This window comes from Gossypium hirsutum, chromosome D09 (assembly GCF_007990345.1).
Source record: "Gossypium hirsutum isolate 1008001.06 chromosome D09, Gossypium_hirsutum_v2.1, whole genome shotgun sequence".
Classification (NCBI taxonomy): Eukaryota; Viridiplantae; Streptophyta; class Magnoliopsida; order Malvales; family Malvaceae; genus Gossypium; species Gossypium hirsutum.
In genome coordinates, this window is record NC_053445.1 from 29,283,114 (window position 1) to 29,301,786 (window position 18,673).

Consider the following 18,673-nt stretch of genomic DNA (forward strand, 5'->3'; position numbering starts at 1 on the left):
CTTGTTATACGCGGTGCTTTGTAACTCACCATTTTTCTTACCTTCATCTGTTGAGGAAAACATTTGATTTAGGATCGGACAGCGTACGAGAGCTCAAATTGTTTTACCCTGAAATAACTGCAAATTGATCTTTTGGGTTTGTAAATTGTCTTGGATTTGTCTTGCTTTCCTTTTGGTAATCTCGTTCGTATCAGTCAATTTCTAACATGAAACTACGAATCACCTAAATTGAAAAAAAATTCTATTTTTTAAAATTAAAATCCCAAAAAAATCAATTTTTATTGTCTTGGTGTAACTCGTCCAAGTTTCTGCTTAAACTTCCAGGTCGAGTTTGGGGCGTTACACAAAACATCCTTTATTTAATCCGATAAGCAAGCACACGACCTTATTAATATCACAAAATAAAATTTGAGTAAAGTTTGCTAAAATACTAATTTAAAAATACGAAACATTAAGAAATTTAAAGCAAATATTATTGATGGGTGGATCCTTAATCATCCATATCAGCATTTCCTTTCCACAACATTAATCCAACAAAGGATTATGAGATTGGTGTTGCTGAATCAAGTTTGGGAGCCAATCTTCAAAGTATGCCTTGCAATCCTTGTCTGGATGAGTGAGAATCCCCAGAGGAGTGATGCTTATCTGAATTATAATTCAACCAAAATCATAAAATCATTACTGTTTTAAAAGTTAGTTTAATAATTATGTACTATAATTGATGCGATAGACAATTATAACTCAAATAATTGAATATATATATATCTTACGTATCCTTCTTGAAGACTTTTGTGATCTGACTCGTCTATGTCAACTTGGAATCCACTCAACTATACAAGAAAAAAACAATAAAGAGGAAAAGAGTCCATTTTTAACTAAGGGGATGTCAAAATTCAAAGTAAATGTTTAAATTTATAAATTTAAATTTTTAAATAAAATTTGTATAAAGTGAATAATAGATTCAAATTCAAATATTCATCTAAAAATATAATTTAAATAGTAAATTCAAATATTATCAGCTCATGCATTTTTCTTTATTTTTAAAAAAAATATAAAGATGATGGTTGAATTGTTGGAGAATAAAAAAAAAAACTAAACTTGTCTATGAAAAATTTTATGTTAAGCCCCAATTGATATGAGCTGGCCTACTGGTAAGACATTAATGATTATATTAAATTAAAATAAGTTAATTGCACCGACAACGAACTTCAAAATCAAGATTAACTCCATCGAGGTGTGCGATGTAATTGAAAATGGGAAATTAAAGAGCTTACTTGTCTACGGAATAAAAGATGGTGGTCAATTTCAGAGGGTTGTCCATTACTTGTAATTTGCTTCCATCTTATCTTCATCGTACTTTTCCCCTGTTTTGTCACTTTGTACCCCTTTTAGGGGTTAAAAGAAAACTCTAAAATTACGTCATGAGTAAAATATAAAATAAAGTAAGAAAAGCTTGAAATCTTTAAAAATCAATGTATATAAGCTGGTAAAGGAAGCAATAGCCTTGTCATCCCTCAAAAGAAACAGCCATATCATTTATGTTTAACTAGTTTCACTCAAAAAAAATTATGTTTATAAATCACCAATTGTTATTTTTTTCTACAAGAAAAAATTAAAAATATTATTTTTATAAATTTCAATATTTTTTAACCGGGCTTGGAAGATGGCTTTTAAAAAGATGTGGACATGACATCAATATCAGAGCCATTAACTGATCAAATCACAACCCATTTTTTTATCCTCTTGCTTGCTTAGGCAAGTGACTCATTTACTAAAATATTAAAAAAGATTTTTTTATAGTAATATTTTTAGATTTTATAATTAAATTTAAATAAAAAGGCTTTTTATTATCAAATACTGATTTCCTTTCAAATTTGTGAAATTTTTGTCCATGGCCTAGCCATTAACCAGGTCTAATATGTGTGCTCAATTTTTAAATGTTTTTATCATATATTTGATAAACGAAAAAAACTCAAAATAACTTATAAGATTACAATTTTTCTTTAAAATTCTCGAAAGAGATAATTATATTTATTATGGATTAATTTGAAATTACTGTTGAGTTAAGAAATGCTTTTGAAAATTTTGATTTGAAACAAGTGTTTTTAAAAAATGTTGTGGAAAAAGTATAATTTGTTAAGTTAAGTGTTTGACATTATTGTAAAAAAGTAAGATGAAAAGTTAAAATATCCATTTTACACATAATGTTGAAAATTAAAAATAAATTAATATAGATAATATTTAAATGATTTAATATAATTCTACATAATATATATCTAAATATTTTTTAATGATCAATAAATTATTTGTAAATATAGTTAACATGAAATATTTTTAAAATTTTGATTATAATAATAAATAATATTTAAATAATTTAATATTAATTAATTAATTAATTAATCTAAAATTTTAAATACATTCTAAATAAGTAATATAAATAAGATTTTTTGATAATTTGCATTTCAAAACACAAAAGTAAAAAAATAAAAAACACCTAAACTCTAGCTTTTATGTTTCGATTGAAAAGCACTTTTTCACTATTCTTTGAACCCCAAAGTCAAGTATTTGGCATTGTTTTTAGGGTGGAAAAGTGCTTTTCCAACCCTGGAGCATTCTCGAATAAGGTTTATATTTAATATTTTGATTGAATTGGTGTTGCTCACCAAGTGAGTTCCAACTCAGTCCTAAAGTTACTAAAAACTCTTTACATTTGCAACATAATAGATATTAAGTTGAAGATAAATTTATCTTTTTACATAAAATCTAGATAAATACTGGCCTACGGTGATATTCGAGTCTAATAAATTATGATCTTTAATAAATTCACTTATTTATTTGTTATATCAAATTTTATTAAATTTGTTATTTATCATTTCAATGAAAGTCATATTTAATTGTTATATCAATTTTTATTAAATTTTTTACATAAATTTTCACTTATATCATAAATGAATGTATCATAATTTGAATAATGATAAAATAAAAAACTATAAGCTACAAGTAAGAAACATACCTTATGATTGGCAATGTCTTTGGGGAGGTCCATATTTAAAAAGCAACCTTGAGGATAAGTATTGTTCTTGATCTCAGCTATTATTCCACTTATTATTGGCAAGCAAGCCTTTGCAGCAGCTTCATACTCATAATTCATCTTAGTCTTGCTTCCAGCCTCAACCCTTGAGTAACCAGAATTCAGTTAAAAGAATAACATGGGAGAGGAGAGAAGGAAGAAAAAGAAAAGAAAATTGATTTTAATTAAAATTTTGCCTCGTGTAATAATTCAATTGGTCGTTCAAATATTTTTAACACAGAAAAATAGTTGAATTAAAAATTATTTACAGTTTAGGTATCATTTTTTATAAAAAAAAATAGGAACCTAAATGAAAAAAAATCCTATAATTTAGAGGTAAAATTTTCATTTAAGTCATTATTTTTTTACACATGTTTAATAATCGAAACTGAAAATAATCCGATAAAATTTTTCTATAATAAAGTGTAGAATATGATAGGCCGATATGAATTATTTATCATTTAATGGAATATATTTTCAATTACTTCGATTTTATTTTATTTATTTTAATATTATATTATCCTATAAAAAACTTTAAATTTAAAATTTGACTTTTTTATAATAAAGTAAAATGTTTAAAAATTAAATATGGAATGTAGAATATTTTTTTTTATAATTTAAAATGTATATTCAAACAATCTAGTTTTATTACTTAATTGATTAAGTAATGTATCAAACATAATTTATAACTTAAATTCAGCACTTAATTTTTTAACATTTATTTTATTTAGCATGTAATTTTTTAGTTGATCAAACAACACTTTAATTTCTCAGTTTATCAAAAAACACCTAAAATTTTAATACTTTAACTTTACCATTTCAATCAAAATATTATTTGCTTTTATATTAATTTATTAATATATTATTATACAATTTTGTACCATAATTTAATAGTAATTTAAATAGTATTAGTTTAAATCAATTCAAATTAAAGAACATAACTTGCAAGACTGAACGGATGACTCTTTTAGCCGTAAACATTTATGAGAGGCATTTTGAGCAGCGAAGGCTTAATTCCTCTACATCAAAAGCTAAACCTATAAGATCTTTTTCATAATGATAGAGGGACAAAAGTTTGTCCAGGATTCAAATTGCGGAAGTATTTTTAGTTGCAGTCATGAATTTTGTTTTCTTTTCATAATCAATTGTAAATAAAATAATTATAATCATTTTTATTATAATATTTTGTTTATAAAAAATAATTTATTTTTAAAATATAATTTAAATCTATATCTTGATTTTGATGGCTATAATTTATTATTTAAAGGGCTAATATTTGATGTGATTTTCTATATATGATCACACATCATCATAGAAATAATATTCGCTTAAGAAGCACCCAAATCTATGTTTTGTTAATTGTTACAACAACAATAATACCAATTGAATTAATGATCAATCAATAATATTAATCATTATTTAAATCTCTAGTTATAAATAGTTTAACCAATATTTCATCAATCAAAAATCAAATTTATTAATATTCCAGCCAAGTATTGAGTTTAAAAAAAATTAAGCGATAAATATTAAATTATATATAAAATTTGATTTAATGCATAATATTATATACGAAATTTAATTTCGTATAATTAAATACAAAAATTTTAATTTTAATTTAATTTTCATATTTCACTAACACATTATTATGTGGCATATTTTCGATTATGTTAATTGAAAATTGCTAATATGATTCTTTATTAAGCTAAAAGTCAAACGATTAAATTTAAATTATTTCCAAGTTGCTATAATGATAAAAAATTTGTACTTTGTTAACCTAAAAATAATTTGTTTTTCAAAGTGAAAATAATTTAAATTTTTTCATTTGTTTTTTAATTTAATAAAATATTATATTAACAATTTTTGCATATTTAAAAGAAAATAATGTTACATAGATAATATTGTTAGTATTATGTGAAAATTGAATTAAAATTAATATTTGATTCTTATCAAATTTTGTGTATGATATATTATATTAAAAATCGTGTAGAAATTTAAAATTTATTCTTAATTAACAAAAAGAAAAAATATTTTTACCTTAGCATCTTCTCGAATTCCTCCAAACTAAGACCACCATAACTACAAGAGGAAAAAAGATAAAAATAAAATACCACTGATAAAAGTAAATATTAATTTAGAGTATATGGAGGAACATAAATGGAAAAAAAAATGAAGGATTTAACTAGTTATTTCAACGCAATGTTAAAGTTATTATTTGACCATATTATAAAAAAAAATTATTATTTGACCATAATTGTTTTCTTTAAAAATCCCATATACTTAAAACGCAAATTATTAATATTTATTTTCAATAGTTACAAATAATGTTGAAATAAAATTATTAGGATTTTTTTGAGGTCCAGTGGCGTATTTAGGGCTGGCAGAGGCCCGACCTCCCTAAAATGGAAAATTATTCATTTAGGCTCTTTAAAAAAATTTAAAATTTTAAATTAATAAAAGTAAAATTGCACCTGGCCCCCTAAAAATAATACAAATTTGGTTTAATCCTTTAAAAATTATAAAGATATAAACTATTAAAAATTAAAATTTAATTTCGACCCTCTAAACAAAATTTCTGGCTTCGCCCCTATTGAGGTCATTTATATTTTTTGTTTAATTTAATAATAAAGTATCGTGCTATTATTTACTGATAATGCATAAGACTTATGCATAGACAATACATCAAATAGTATTCCATGTTAAAAATATATATCAAATATGAATTAAATACACTCCATTGAATTAAATTTTAAATTGGAAGGGAAATTGCATTGTAGTGGAAAAATAGTGAAAAATATTCATGCATACCAATCGTAGGATATGGAGATAGCTGGAACGCCATTTAAGAATGCTTCTCGAGCACCGGCAGTGGTACCAGAATAAACACTGCAGTTTTATTGATAGATAGGATTTAAGTATTTTCATGATAAAAATCTGTAGCAAACCCAGCTTAACTTGGTCCAACTCTTGTACCGAAAACATAAATAAATAAATAAAAATACACTTGATCATATGAATTTATCATATATTACTTACGTGTGATAACCACAATTGCTGCCCTGATTGATGCCACTGATAACCTGTTCAACATATATGGTTATCGTATTCATGTTAAAACGTGTTTAATATTATCTAAGGGAAGTGCCAGCCTACCAGGTCAGGAACTGAAGGAAACAGCACCGAGGAGACTCCCAAAGAAGCACAATCTGCCGGAGTTCCTAACCCCCCAAAAGAAAACATTATACGCATAAGGAAGCATAAATCTATTAAAATATGAAGTAGAATTCATGGGATGAAGCATCGAAATTACCAGAAGTCTTGAAAGCAGTGGCTCCATCCATTTCAACTTTCTCCACACGAAGTGGTTGACGCCATGTAATACTATGACTAACAGCTGACATTTCCCTACAATTAGCACATACTATTTTTCATTTTCCTAAAATACTCGTATATCCAAAACTCAACAATCTTAAAGCAAATCAAGGTTAAACCTAGAAGAAACATTTCGTGTTTTTACGTACAGCTGAGGAGCGCAAACAAGAACGTTGAATCGATGAGTGGAAACGAGGACGCTAACCAAAGCTTTCAAGCCAGGTGCCTGGATTCCATCGTCGTTGGTCACCAAGATTGTTCCCTTCTCGCCTTTGCTCTTTGAATCAGTTACATTTTCCATCTCTTTTTCTTTTGTATGTTATTTGTGTTCGCTTCTTTCACAATTTATAGGCAATGTGCTTTTTCTCTTTAATAAAATTCCCGCTATCCACTTAGGCGGAGCCTCATAGGAGCCAGGCAGTCGAAATTAATTAGTTGTATACGGTTACCACAGTCCTATCTATGCCCTACATTAAATGTAAATCCCTAAAAAGGCTAAGAATGCTGAGTTTGGAATTTAGAAGTAATCTCCGTTTGTCATCTAATTGATGTTTTATGCTACAATGTTGAGGGTAGTTGTGGGAATATCAAAGCCATCAACCTTTACATCAGGTTTGGTTGGGAGAATAGAATAAGATTGTAATGAAATAAAAATAAAGCTGTAATAGTAATTCAATTGTTTGGTTGAATGGAATGAAATAGAGCTGTAACAACATTTTTGTGTTTGATTGAATAGAATAGATATTATAATAGCATAAGGAAAAAGATTTATACGACCAGAATACCCTTAGTAGAATTTTTTTAGGTAGATGATTATTCTTATTGTTATTAAATTATAATAGGATTATTATTAAATATAATTTAATAATAAATAATTTAATCATATTTTCATATAATTATTATTAAATACAATTTAATAAAATAATAATTTTCATTTTTTATTTACATAATTTTTTATATAAAATTTCTTGTGTTATAATCTAAAATTGATGAATTGTATTAAACACAAAGTTTTTATTAAAAAAATAAATAGGCACAAAGCATCGAAAAGAAAAAGTGCATCTTTTTTATTTTTCCACTCATCCATTAGTATTAGGATCATTGAAACATTTGTATAAATAGTTTGAAATTTGGTACCAACATAATAAAACTATATAAATAGTCTAAATTTTTTATTTTTCTACTCATCCATTGGTATTAGGATTACTGAAGCATCAAAAACAAAAAGGCACAAACATTTTATTTCCAAATATTCAACACTTGGAATCCCTTTTCAAAAAGGTAACCTCCTTTATAGAAGAAGAGCCTTCATCAACCAATTGTTCACAGCCTTCAATGCTTAATTCACATAGAGACGAAAAACTTAAAATTGAAAGTACCAGCCTTCTATAGTCATAGATTACAAGTTTCTGCAAGGATTGAAGGATGGTTGGCAACCTTACCAACAATAAATGACATCTTTTAATTGAAAGTTTACAAAGGTTGGGAAATTTCAATACTTACACATCATCTTCACATAGGTCCAACTTTTCCCAATTCAACATATTGTCAAAACAAAGAGACTCTAATGATGCAAAAGCATTTGATTGATTTTCTCCAAACAACTTAGCACCAATCTTGTGTACTTGATCCAAACCACTAATTGAAAGATCTTTTAGCAACAACCTTCCAATCGATGGTAAAGATTTGTAATTTTTACCGGTACAAAGCTCCAATGACAACATATTTTTGAAGGAAGAATCTACAATCCAAGTAGAGAATTTCGCACCACCATAATTCTCAATGAATGGTTGCTCAAGTTTTTTCGAAGGATGAAGAGAGTCTAGCACCCATTCTTCAACTTTTTTTCCTTGTATCTGTCTTAAAGTCCCAACCCTATTCAAATACCAATCGTTCAATCCCCTGCTTCTCTTTTAACTTGGCTTCCCCTAAATTTTCACCATTAACATTCTCCAACCCAAAAAGACAAATATCATATTTAAGGTTTGATAAAATTTTCAAAATCTCTAATATGACTGATAACTCTTGAAAGGAGTTATATTTCATGCCCTTAGTCTAGGTCAATTGCCAATACATAAGTGTTGTTAGTTGAATTTTAGGATATTGCATTGGCACTTTTAAAGCCTTGCATTGAAGAGCTTGAATTGCGTTTAATTGTGATTACATGTTGCTTTTAACTGCTTGTGGGAAGGATTTGTTTGGCGATTGTTTGGCAGGTGTAGAGTGTAGAGCAAAGGTTGACGGTTTCCCGTGGCAAAGTATGGACAGTTTGCTAACACAAATGCCTTGGTAATGCCGGAAAGATGCCTAGTCAGCACTTAAAGTGTACCGCTCTTGGCCCCACATGTATGTGTACCCGATATATCTACCTGGAAAATAGAAGAAGGATCGTGGGCTGATGGACCTACCTTAGAAGGTGAAACTTATAAAAGCCAAGCAGGGAACCCTAATTAAGGGGCAACATTTAGATGAAACAGAGCAACCTTGAGCAGCTGAAAACAGACTGGGACAACAACCTTGGATGAAATAGAAAATATCGGGTAGGGGCCAAGAACAATGGCAACAAAAGAAGGAGAAAACATTTGCAATCATCTTTGGCAACTGCAAGATATTGAGCTGCCTGTGTTGAGAGCTAGATAGGCGAAAGTTGTCATCTCAGGTTTCCTCCTTTGTTTCTTATCGTGCTTTTTTTCTTTAAAGCTTTTTTGTTATTGATGATGTTGGTTATTGTATTAAACTCAAACTTGATTTGCCCAACCATGAGCTAAATCTCTTAGGCTCGAGATTACTTTGATGAAACCTTTATTTCTATTAATGTTTAAAGTTTAAGTTTGGTTTGTTTTACTATTTTATTCAATGGTATTTCATGTTATACACAGCCTGTACATTGACAAATGCGCGAAAGGTTTACAAGGATAACTTAATTCCAATAGGGCTAGGTTAACTAGATAGGAGTTGGATAATATGAGTAAATGATTAATCACTTATCTGTAGCAACCTCTAGACATAGAGCCTTGCCTTGTATGAAAGGAGGTAGGAAATATTAAGGGTAGTCAAACTCAAAGCCTATAGATATATAGTGCCCTAGGAGTGGTAACCCAAGGTCTTACTCTCGAGAGAAGCAGATTACTGTAGAAACCTATCGAGCAATAAAATATTCACGACTTTGCTGTGGCATTAATAGGTAGTGAAGGTAGATTCATTAGTAATCCCACCCGTTCTAATCAACATTATAGTTCCTCAACCCTTTTTCATAGTGATTTTGCCGTGGCATTCTTGTTCTGTTTACTTGTTTTGTTTTGCACATTTTATACATCATCATTCTCTCATTTTGCCACTACATTTTTATTCTTATTTTGCTTTAGCATTAATCTAACTTAACTATAATAACTCGACCAAATTATACCTATCTAATCCCTGTGGAGACGATCTCAATAATCACTTTATTAATTGTTCGATGTGTACACTTGCACGACTTACATATCAACTGTGCAACCAAAAATGACAACCATCACCTTCCCCTATGATAAAATCATACAACCTTTTAAGATTCTTTAGCTTATCAATTCTAAAAGGAATCTTTAGCCCAAAAAAGTACATACATCTTGACACACAAAAAAACCCTTAGCCCAAGACAAAAGAGCCACTAGCAATCCATTCCCAACACTAATCAGCATAGAAAAACACAACACCAAAAATAAAATGCATTTTGACAAGTATAGAAACAAGTATTATGCATCATTAACCAACAAATATTGAAACAAAAATTATTAACTTGAAGAAAACAAAGGCAGTGAGATATTGTGGTTAAATAATTCGATTACAAGAATAGTTCAATATATAAGACAGTATTGAACAAAGAATAGTTTAAATATATAAAAACATAAGATCACACGCTTCAATCGAAATGACCAACCGCAAAATATAAGTTACCATATCATTACCTTAAAAATTTAATGGTCTAGTCTTTCTTTATCCAAAAAAATTTAATCTGATTGAATTAGTTTTTCTACCCAATCAATTTTATTTTCTTTTTAGGAAGTTTAGCCTCTTTATGTTTTAAAAGAGAACATAAGTACTCTTATAACAATAGTTTAAATAAATTCATAAGAGATGTTTGTTGAATGTGATGAATTTAAGTGTAATAGCAAATAACATACTTAAAAGCTATATATGGTTACCAAATTTGAAGAAAAGCTAAAAACATACCGTGCCTAACATTTTCTCCTAAAATTTACTTCAGAATATCTCTCACAATGTAATCATCGACATAGAGAGGTCATCACCTTAGTCAAAGCTATCATTATGCTTTGCCAGAAACAAAGATAAGAGACCATTAAGTTAAAGCAATTTTAACCAAAATGGTAGCTCACCCATGAAAAAACATATAATAATGACTAAAGCTATCACTATGTGTTGCCAAAAGCAAAGAGGGACCATTGAGTTTAAGTTATTTTAACCAAAATGATAGCTCACCCATGAAAAAAAAGCATATAATAAAGGGTAAAATTTTAAATATATTTAATTGTACACTTGAAGTTTCACCCACAAAATACGCATTATGATTTCCCAAAGGTACAAAGATATAAAAATTGGCAATGGGTCACTAATATGAACCTCAATGAGTCATATGAAGTTTATTGAGGCTAATCTAAAGATACTCAATTATGGTTGTAAATGGTAGCTTCAAAAGGAGATCACTTGTTACTGCCTGCAAGAAAATGCAATGAGGCCAACTGTTAAAACAATGTTGATAAGGCCTACAACCATTAACTAAAAGAGTCAAAAGTTATATCAAAGATGAAACAAGAAGAATGATTAATTAGAATATTGACAGCCCATACAGCACGATAATTCTAATGAAAAATATCAGAAACAAAATTGAAAAAAATCAATAAAAATGCAAAATGAACCCTAGTTGAATTGAACTTACAAAAAAATCCATAATATTAATCAATATAAAAAAGTTTCAGTCATTTGGGATAGAAACTTACCTTAAAAACAAATAAAAAAAAGGAGAAATGAAAACTAAAAGGCGAGTATACAATGAGTAAATATTGCTGATATATAGATGTGTATAAATAGGATAATCACTAAGATTCAACCAACCATTGTTAGTCTTTTTTAATTTGGAAATTTTTGAATTCACATTTACATATTTAAGTTTTTATAATTTCATCATTTAACAAGTTAAGTGCTTTTTTGTGAATTATTTGAAGCTTTTAGATCCTACAAGTCCAATTGAAGAAAACCCACATATTGAAATTCCTAAATCAATGAAAAACTGGAAAAGAAAGCAAAGGAAAGAGAAGGTACCACTGATGAAACAATACTGAAAGCCATCTCTGTCAACAAGCTTAGCATTGAAACCATCAAAACAAGCAGGGCCTTGGTGAACACCAGGCGATACCAATAATGGGTTGGAATCGCTTAGGAGTGGTAAACAAAGTGTGGGTCTTTGGCCTTCAAGTTGATTTGCTTCCTTTTAGGTTGATTTGAGCGTGAGACTGTTGATGGCCAAAGAAAAAAAAGGTGAAAGTGTTGATAAATTTCATTTTAAAGGGTATTTTCGAAAGGGAAAAGAAGGGTCATTTGGTGGAGAGGATGCAATAGGCAATTCGACACCTCTTCCCCTAAATGGCTATTTAATGGTTTTTGGAATGAAACTGGAATTGTCATTCGGTGTTTTGAGCTTTCCACTAAACCAAACATCTGTTTTACTTTAGAATTTGGAACCATTTTGTAATGGCATAGTCATTACATTGAACCAAACAAGGCGTTCATTTTTAAAGCTAGCGTATATATTTCATTTTTCAAATATATATACATCGTAGAACATTCACAACCAAGACACCATAAAACTAATATTTATATATATACACTATAGAATATTCACACCTCCAACACTACAAAACAAATATTTTATTACACCTACTAAATACTTAAAGTAAATGAAATGAAAATATTTGGAAAACTAAATAGAGAACTTAATATTTTACTTTGAGTACTCAAAAACTTATAATATGTTTTTCTTATATAGGAACAAGACACCTTACTCATTGTTTTTTTAATAATGTAGGATTCTTTATCCTTTTTTCTTGAAAACAGCTAAAGTTAAAATTGGTTTTTAAAGATTAAACACAAAGGTTAAACTTGACTCCTATTAACCTAAAGGCAAATGTTAAACTTAGTATAACAATGACCACTAACAAACTTATATAAAATATATTTTGCAATATATTAAATGGTTATCATAAGTTGGTGTTGCTATATCAACACTACCCCCTCAACACCAATTTCCATCGTGCCAAGCTGACGACATAAGCTTTTGAGCTTGTTGTACCACAAGTCTTTTGTAAACAGATATGCAATTTGGTCTTTTCTCTTGACATGTTCCAACTTGATTTCTTCTAACAAGACTTTCTCTGTAATAAAATGGTAATGCACTTCCAAACGTTTAGTTTGTGCATGAAAAACTAAATTCTCTGCAGATGTATAGATGACAAGTTGTCACAATGTAAAGGAATTGGAAAATCTATTGGCTGATGTAACTTCTCCAATAGTTGAAAAAGCTAAGTGCTTTCTTAAGCTGCTATCGTTACTGCACGATACTCTACTTTTGTGGTTAACAAAGGTACTATTGGTTGTCTTTTGCTACACCAAGAAAATTTTCCATACCCAAGCATAAACACATAAATAGTAGTTGAGCATTAGGCATCACGGTCTCCCACTTAGTCAACATAACAATAGCCAACTAGCTTGTAATCTCCACTGTAGCATCTCATCTGGTGAAGTCTCAGTTTTCGGTTACTTTTTGACATATAAATGGTAAATTAAGGATAGATTTGAGTAAGTAAAGTATTTGTCATGGCTAAGCAGAGAATTCTATGTAATTCTCCATTTGGCGAACTCCTAGTTTGGTGAGCTCTAAGGTTTGGCTGACTTCTCTGTTAAGTATCCGCCCACCCTAGATGCTTTGGGAGAACTCGTTAAGTTTGTATTTGTTTAGGTTCGCTTATTATTTTAGTGCATGATGATTTTGTTACTCAAGTTCAGATTTAGTTTTAACTGAACTAGACTACTATAGATGATAAGACATAAAATTTGTTAAGTACACTTAATCAAAAAAATCAAGAATGTTAGTGGAATTATCTAATTTTTCCACTAATCCTTGTCTCCGTTGCTTAAGTATATAAGGATAGCGGTGGTTTTTCTGAAATACCTTTACGTCTTCTTCTACTTCTTCATTGATTTTCTGTGTAAGCCTCTGAAAAACCTAAGTCTAGAAAATTTCATAAAAGTGAAGGTTTGAAGTATTTGGCTAACATCTACATTAATACTAACTTCTTGGTAATTACTGATGAACCTTTAGGTTATTATTGAAGTCATTTATGTGTTTTTCGTACTGTATGCATAGATATTAGAATGGTGTGTAAGGAAAGAAACTTCCTGATTCTAGACTAAGTGGTATCGATTGTACTGTAGATTCTAGATTATCTATGTGTAAATTCTGCTAAAGCTGCAATAAAGATAAAGAATCTACTTCGTAGATTTGTGCTAGAATTTTTGGTGAGTTCCTTCTACTTTCATGTGTTGTAAATTCCATTGCTATATAACTTGGTTATGGTAAGTAATCTTTCTTCGTAATGTATGAAAGGTATATGTGCGGATGATGGTCGTTCAGTACCATCAGTTTGAGTTCAATCAGTCTGTGTTATGAAGTAAGGGCAATCCTTCATGCTTAAGTTAGTACCATCTAATTTTGATATGTGAGATATGATTTGTGGTGATGATGAAGAAGACATATGTTTGTGTAGCCTCTAGTAGGGTAGCTATATTGCAAATCGGACTGGCAGATCACAATAAAACATGCTATTCTAAATGAAAATGATATGATGAGTTAAAGGGCAGCATGTAAGTGAATGAGAGTATATGATATGTTTCTGATTTTGAATTTTGGGTACGTGGCTGGCATGAAGATGGGTCATCTAAGTTGTGTTAAGTCGGCGTACAGTATACGCCCATGTGTTAAGTAAATTGACACACTAAGTCTATCTGTGTTCTGTACATGTCATTGGGTGTACTATGGTTATCGTGAGTAAGTCCTTCTAAAAGGTTCAATTGTGTTGTAAGTAATGATATGTATGATTTCTCTTTGGAACTCACTAATTTTATATGAACTTACTATGTTATCTTTTCCTTTTCAAGCTTGCTGACTAAAGGAAGATTATTTCTTAGAAGGACTACGCCAGAGTGATGCTGCTATTGTGAGCTGACAATTTTGTTCTATATCATACGTGACTCTTAGGGGTGGCATTTAAATATACTTTGGAAATGATCTGTATAAAGAACTACTATTTTGATAATACTCTGTTTTTACGAGATTTTTAGTAAATATCAATGTCTGGATTTGAATTATTATATTCTGTTCCATGAAATTTACTTATTAAAAACTTATACAACAGGCAATTTTAAAATTTTTTTAAACTACCAATGATGACATTGAAACTTTAGTCAAGTGACACATCATTCTTGGATTTGATTATCGGGTCAGGTTTGGCGTGTTACAAGTTTGGTATCAAAGCAAAGGTTTAGCCAATTTTTGGAAAATCAAAGGTTGTGTCATGACCCATCATGCTTGATACATCTCTAGCTTAGTCCTTGTGTTTTAAAATAGTTTTAATTTTCTTGTAGTGTTGATAACAATGTCTAAAGGATCCAAAGAAGCAATCAGTGAAGAAATTGAAAGTCATATGCCTCCTATTCCAGAGCAAACACCTACAGCTGGTTTGGGAACAGCTGGTAATGCTTTCCAAAATATTTTTCTTCATGATGATGATGTAAATGTTTGACCAATTTTTGGGGACTACTCAAACACCCCAACCTCAATAGCCTTAGCAACCATAACTAGAAGTGGTATGCCCAACACCACCTGCACCACCAATACCAGTTGTAACTCCATCTAAAGGAGATCTTTAGAAGGAGATTTGTAAAAGATGTGCTAATAAATTTTTAGGTGACAAAGGTTATGATCCCATTGTGGCTTAACAATGGTTGTCTTGAGTTTGCAAAGTGATAAAAGTACTAAAGTGCACAACAGAAGATAGTCTCTTGTATGTAATATCGTTGTTGGAAGGAGAAGCCTATCAGTGGTGGGAGACATTGACTAGTGTGACCCCTAAGAAGATGATTCATTAAGAGTTCTTTTTGGAGAAATTTAGAGAAAGATACATGAACTAAATGTATGAAGAGCAGATGAAGAAGGAATTTTGTATCTTAAACAGGGAAGGATGTCTATGATTAATTATGAACGATGGTTTGTTAGACTAAGTCGTTATGCTAAGAACATGTTCCAGTTAGAGAAAAAGATGTGTGACAAGTTTGAATGAGATTTGATAGATGAAATTCGTGCTTTGGTAGTGACCTTAGATTGTAAAATTTTTGCAACTATGACAATCAAAGCTCACCAAATAGAAACAATTATTCGAGAAAGGAGCAAAAACTTTGAAAGAGAAAGAATGAAATGTGGATTGTCTAGCCTTCCACCTCCAACAAATTTCAAGAAGCCAAGAGATCAAACTTTTTCAACATCAAGAAGAGATTCACAACCTATGAGTTTCAGGCGTGAAGGAAATAGTAGACCGATTGTTTCAATGGCATGTTCAGGAGGATCCAGAATAATAAGAAATGCTAACTATGAGCACTGTGGAAGAAGCCATGAAGGAGAATGTTGGAGATATTCTGGAGCATACTTTGGATGTGGATCCAAGGATCATCTGGTTAAGGATTGTCCCTCTAAGATAGAGGTAGGTATAGAGTAGTCTGTTTGTGAGCCTCAAAAGTTTCAACAAGAGGCCAGCTCCGAGGTAGCTGTAAAATCTAGCTCAATTCAAGGGACACCAAGGAAAAGTTTCACTAAGCCAAGTTTGGAGTATTGTAACGCTGGGGTTTGTGCAAGTGTACATAGTCGTTATTAAGTAATAAGTAAGTATCGAGCTATCGTCTCCACAGGGATTGTATTTTTGCTAAGTCACTTAATTTGTTAAATTATATTAACAATTTGGTAAATAAAAACACAATATAGTTGAGAAGTGGTGATTAAAATGTATTAAACTAAATGAAATGATCCCTAATGCAAATTATCCTAAGTATGCAAACTATATGAATGAAATAGATTTTAGTAAATTTAACACAATCTGCAAAAATTATAACATAAATAAACTAGGACAATTATTTTAATTAAACTCAATTTATTATCAACATGATTAATAATATTCGAAAAAACATTCCATGGCAACTCGATCTTTCATGAGTTTGGAAAACACATTAGGTCCTTTCGGAATCCTTTACTTAGTAAATATGCATTTTACTAATCCTTATTTACTAAGGGTTTCTTAGCATTCGTGTGAGGTAACAGGGACATGTTAGGTTTGAAACAATTTATCACACAAATATAAAAACTATGCAGATAATAGAGCTTGGTTAGAGTTATTATGCAACCTACAATTTAATCGTGTTAGGATCTAAATTGAGCATTCACATTTCAATTATGCGTCCATTATTCGTCGTTTGGTTAGGATCACTCAGCTAGTTTAGGAGCATTTCAATCACGTATGAAGGAAATACAGACTTGATTTTAATTAAAAACATGATCGATTGTGGCACAAACATTATAAGCATGAATCGAATAAATATTATTTAATCAAAATAATCATCCTAGCTTAAATAAATTTAAGCTATCATTGTTGTAAACAAGAACAAAGAACAAATAGCAAACATCTTTAAATTAAATTTAAAGAAAAGAAAGATTAAACCCAATTCAGAGTGGCTGCCACCCAAGACTCTGACTGACGAGGCTCCTTCGCTTCTTTGCATTGCTCCTTTACTGATAGCTCTCCAAGGTGGCCGACCAAGGGTTCTTTAAGAGGCTTAATTGCTAAAATCCTTATGTAAGGATGATGAAGGGGAAAGATAGCTAAAAGAGTTGAGAGAATGATGAATGAGTGAGAGATGTTGGGATGAGGGATGATTGAAAAAGTGAGAAATGAGCTCTTTTTTATAGGTGAGACAAGGGAGCTAGTTTGCTAAAAATAGGAGTGTCCATCCTTTGAAACTTCCTCCAAGAGTGGCGGGCCATGAATTGAGGAAAGGTGGCTGATTTTTCCTTGATTTTTGGTCAATTTGAGAGCCACAACAACTCAAGACTAAGACTCGGTAATCAACAAATCTTCGGGAAAATCTCTTATTTCTTTAACTCTTCAAGGATTTTGTATAATTAAACCAAAAAATGGTTTATGACATCCATGTGCAGCCGAAAATTGGGTTGACTTGGTCCCCAATTTGGACGATGTTGCAATTAGAAGAAAACTCTCAGCCTGTCCAAAAATAGTAGATAGTTTAGAGGACCAAATAATATAATTTAACCACTTTAATTAATCAATTTGCTTAATTAATTAAAACCTAATTTATTAATGAAATATTAAAAATGAATTATTAAATATAAATTTATATTTTATTATTTAATTTAATCATGCATAACCCACTTTCTAGCTTAAAAATATAATATGCTCAAATTAATATAAAATAAACCATTTTATGCATGAAAACTATATAATAAAGTATAAAATCAAATTTTAATAATTTCTATGTCCTAATATCATATTTTCTCATATTTCATTAATTTATTAAATAATTACTTGGTTTTAACAACAAATTTAAGTAAAAAGGTAATGAATTATATAGGAAAAATCCTATATATTTTTCAGTTTACAAGTATCCACCCGAGTGTATGTAATGAAGGAAAAAGAATATGCTAATCTACTAGAAGTTATAACTGGTAAATTTTCTTTCCTTGAAAACAATATTTATGCATTGATAAATCCAGGATCAACTCATTTTATATCTGTACTAAAGTTGTAGAGGGTCTGAGGCTTGAGGTTGTGTATTTTGATACCAATGTGTTAGTGAATAATCTTCTAGGTCAGAGTACTACGATTAATAAGATGATAAAGAATTGCATGTTGGTGTTTCGCGAGTATATTTTCGTGGTAAACTTGTTGCTATTGAGTTTCCATGAGTTTGATGCTATATTGGAATTAGATTGGTTGACTAGATATAATGCTATGGTAGATTATCGTGCTAGAGGTATGCGTTTGTTGACTATTGAGAGTAAGTAAGTATTAATGCTCATTGTACAAGCTGGTTTGGCAAATAAGATAATTTCTGCTATATCCG

General features: G+C 29.9%; 1 protein-coding gene across 2 annotated transcripts; it reads right to left on the minus strand.

The window, feature by feature from the left end:
* Nucleotides 1–339: 339 nt before the first annotated feature.
* LOC107891934 (5'-nucleotidase SurE) lies at nt 340–6,784 on the minus strand. Of its 2 annotated transcripts, XM_016816854.2 has the most exons (10): nt 6,589–6,784; nt 6,378–6,472; nt 6,221–6,285; nt 6,104–6,147; nt 5,876–5,953; nt 5,105–5,146; nt 3,014–3,176; nt 1,275–1,385; nt 771–830; nt 340–645 (listed from the first exon to the last, which is right to left on the minus strand). In XM_016816854.2, the coding sequence occupies exons 1-10, from the start codon at nt 6,738–6,740 to the stop codon at nt 526–528; spliced, it is 930 nt and encodes a 309-aa protein (XP_016672343.2). In that variant the 5' UTR covers nt 6,741–6,784; the 3' UTR covers nt 340–525. The 2 variants fall into 2 exon arrangements, with proteins under 2 accessions (XP_016672343.2, XP_016672344.2); XM_016816855.2 differs by lacking the exon at nt 771–830.
* Nucleotides 6,785–18,673: the final 11,889 nt, after the last annotated feature.

Excerpts from the sequence above, each read along its gene's own strand:
- LOC107891934 (XM_016816854.2), bottom strand. The coding sequence starts at position 6,740 with ATGGAAAATGTAACTGATTCAAAGAGCAAAGGCGAGAAGGGAACAATC. Across the intron at positions 6,286-6,377 it reads CACTGCTTTCAAGACTTCTG|GAACTCCGGCAGATTGTGCT; the intron begins GTAATTTCGATG and ends TTGGGGGGTTAG. Across the intron at positions 5,147-5,875 it reads ATCTCCATATCCTACGATTG|TTATGGTGGTCTTAGTTTGG; the intron begins GTATGCATGAAT and ends TTCCTCTTGTAG.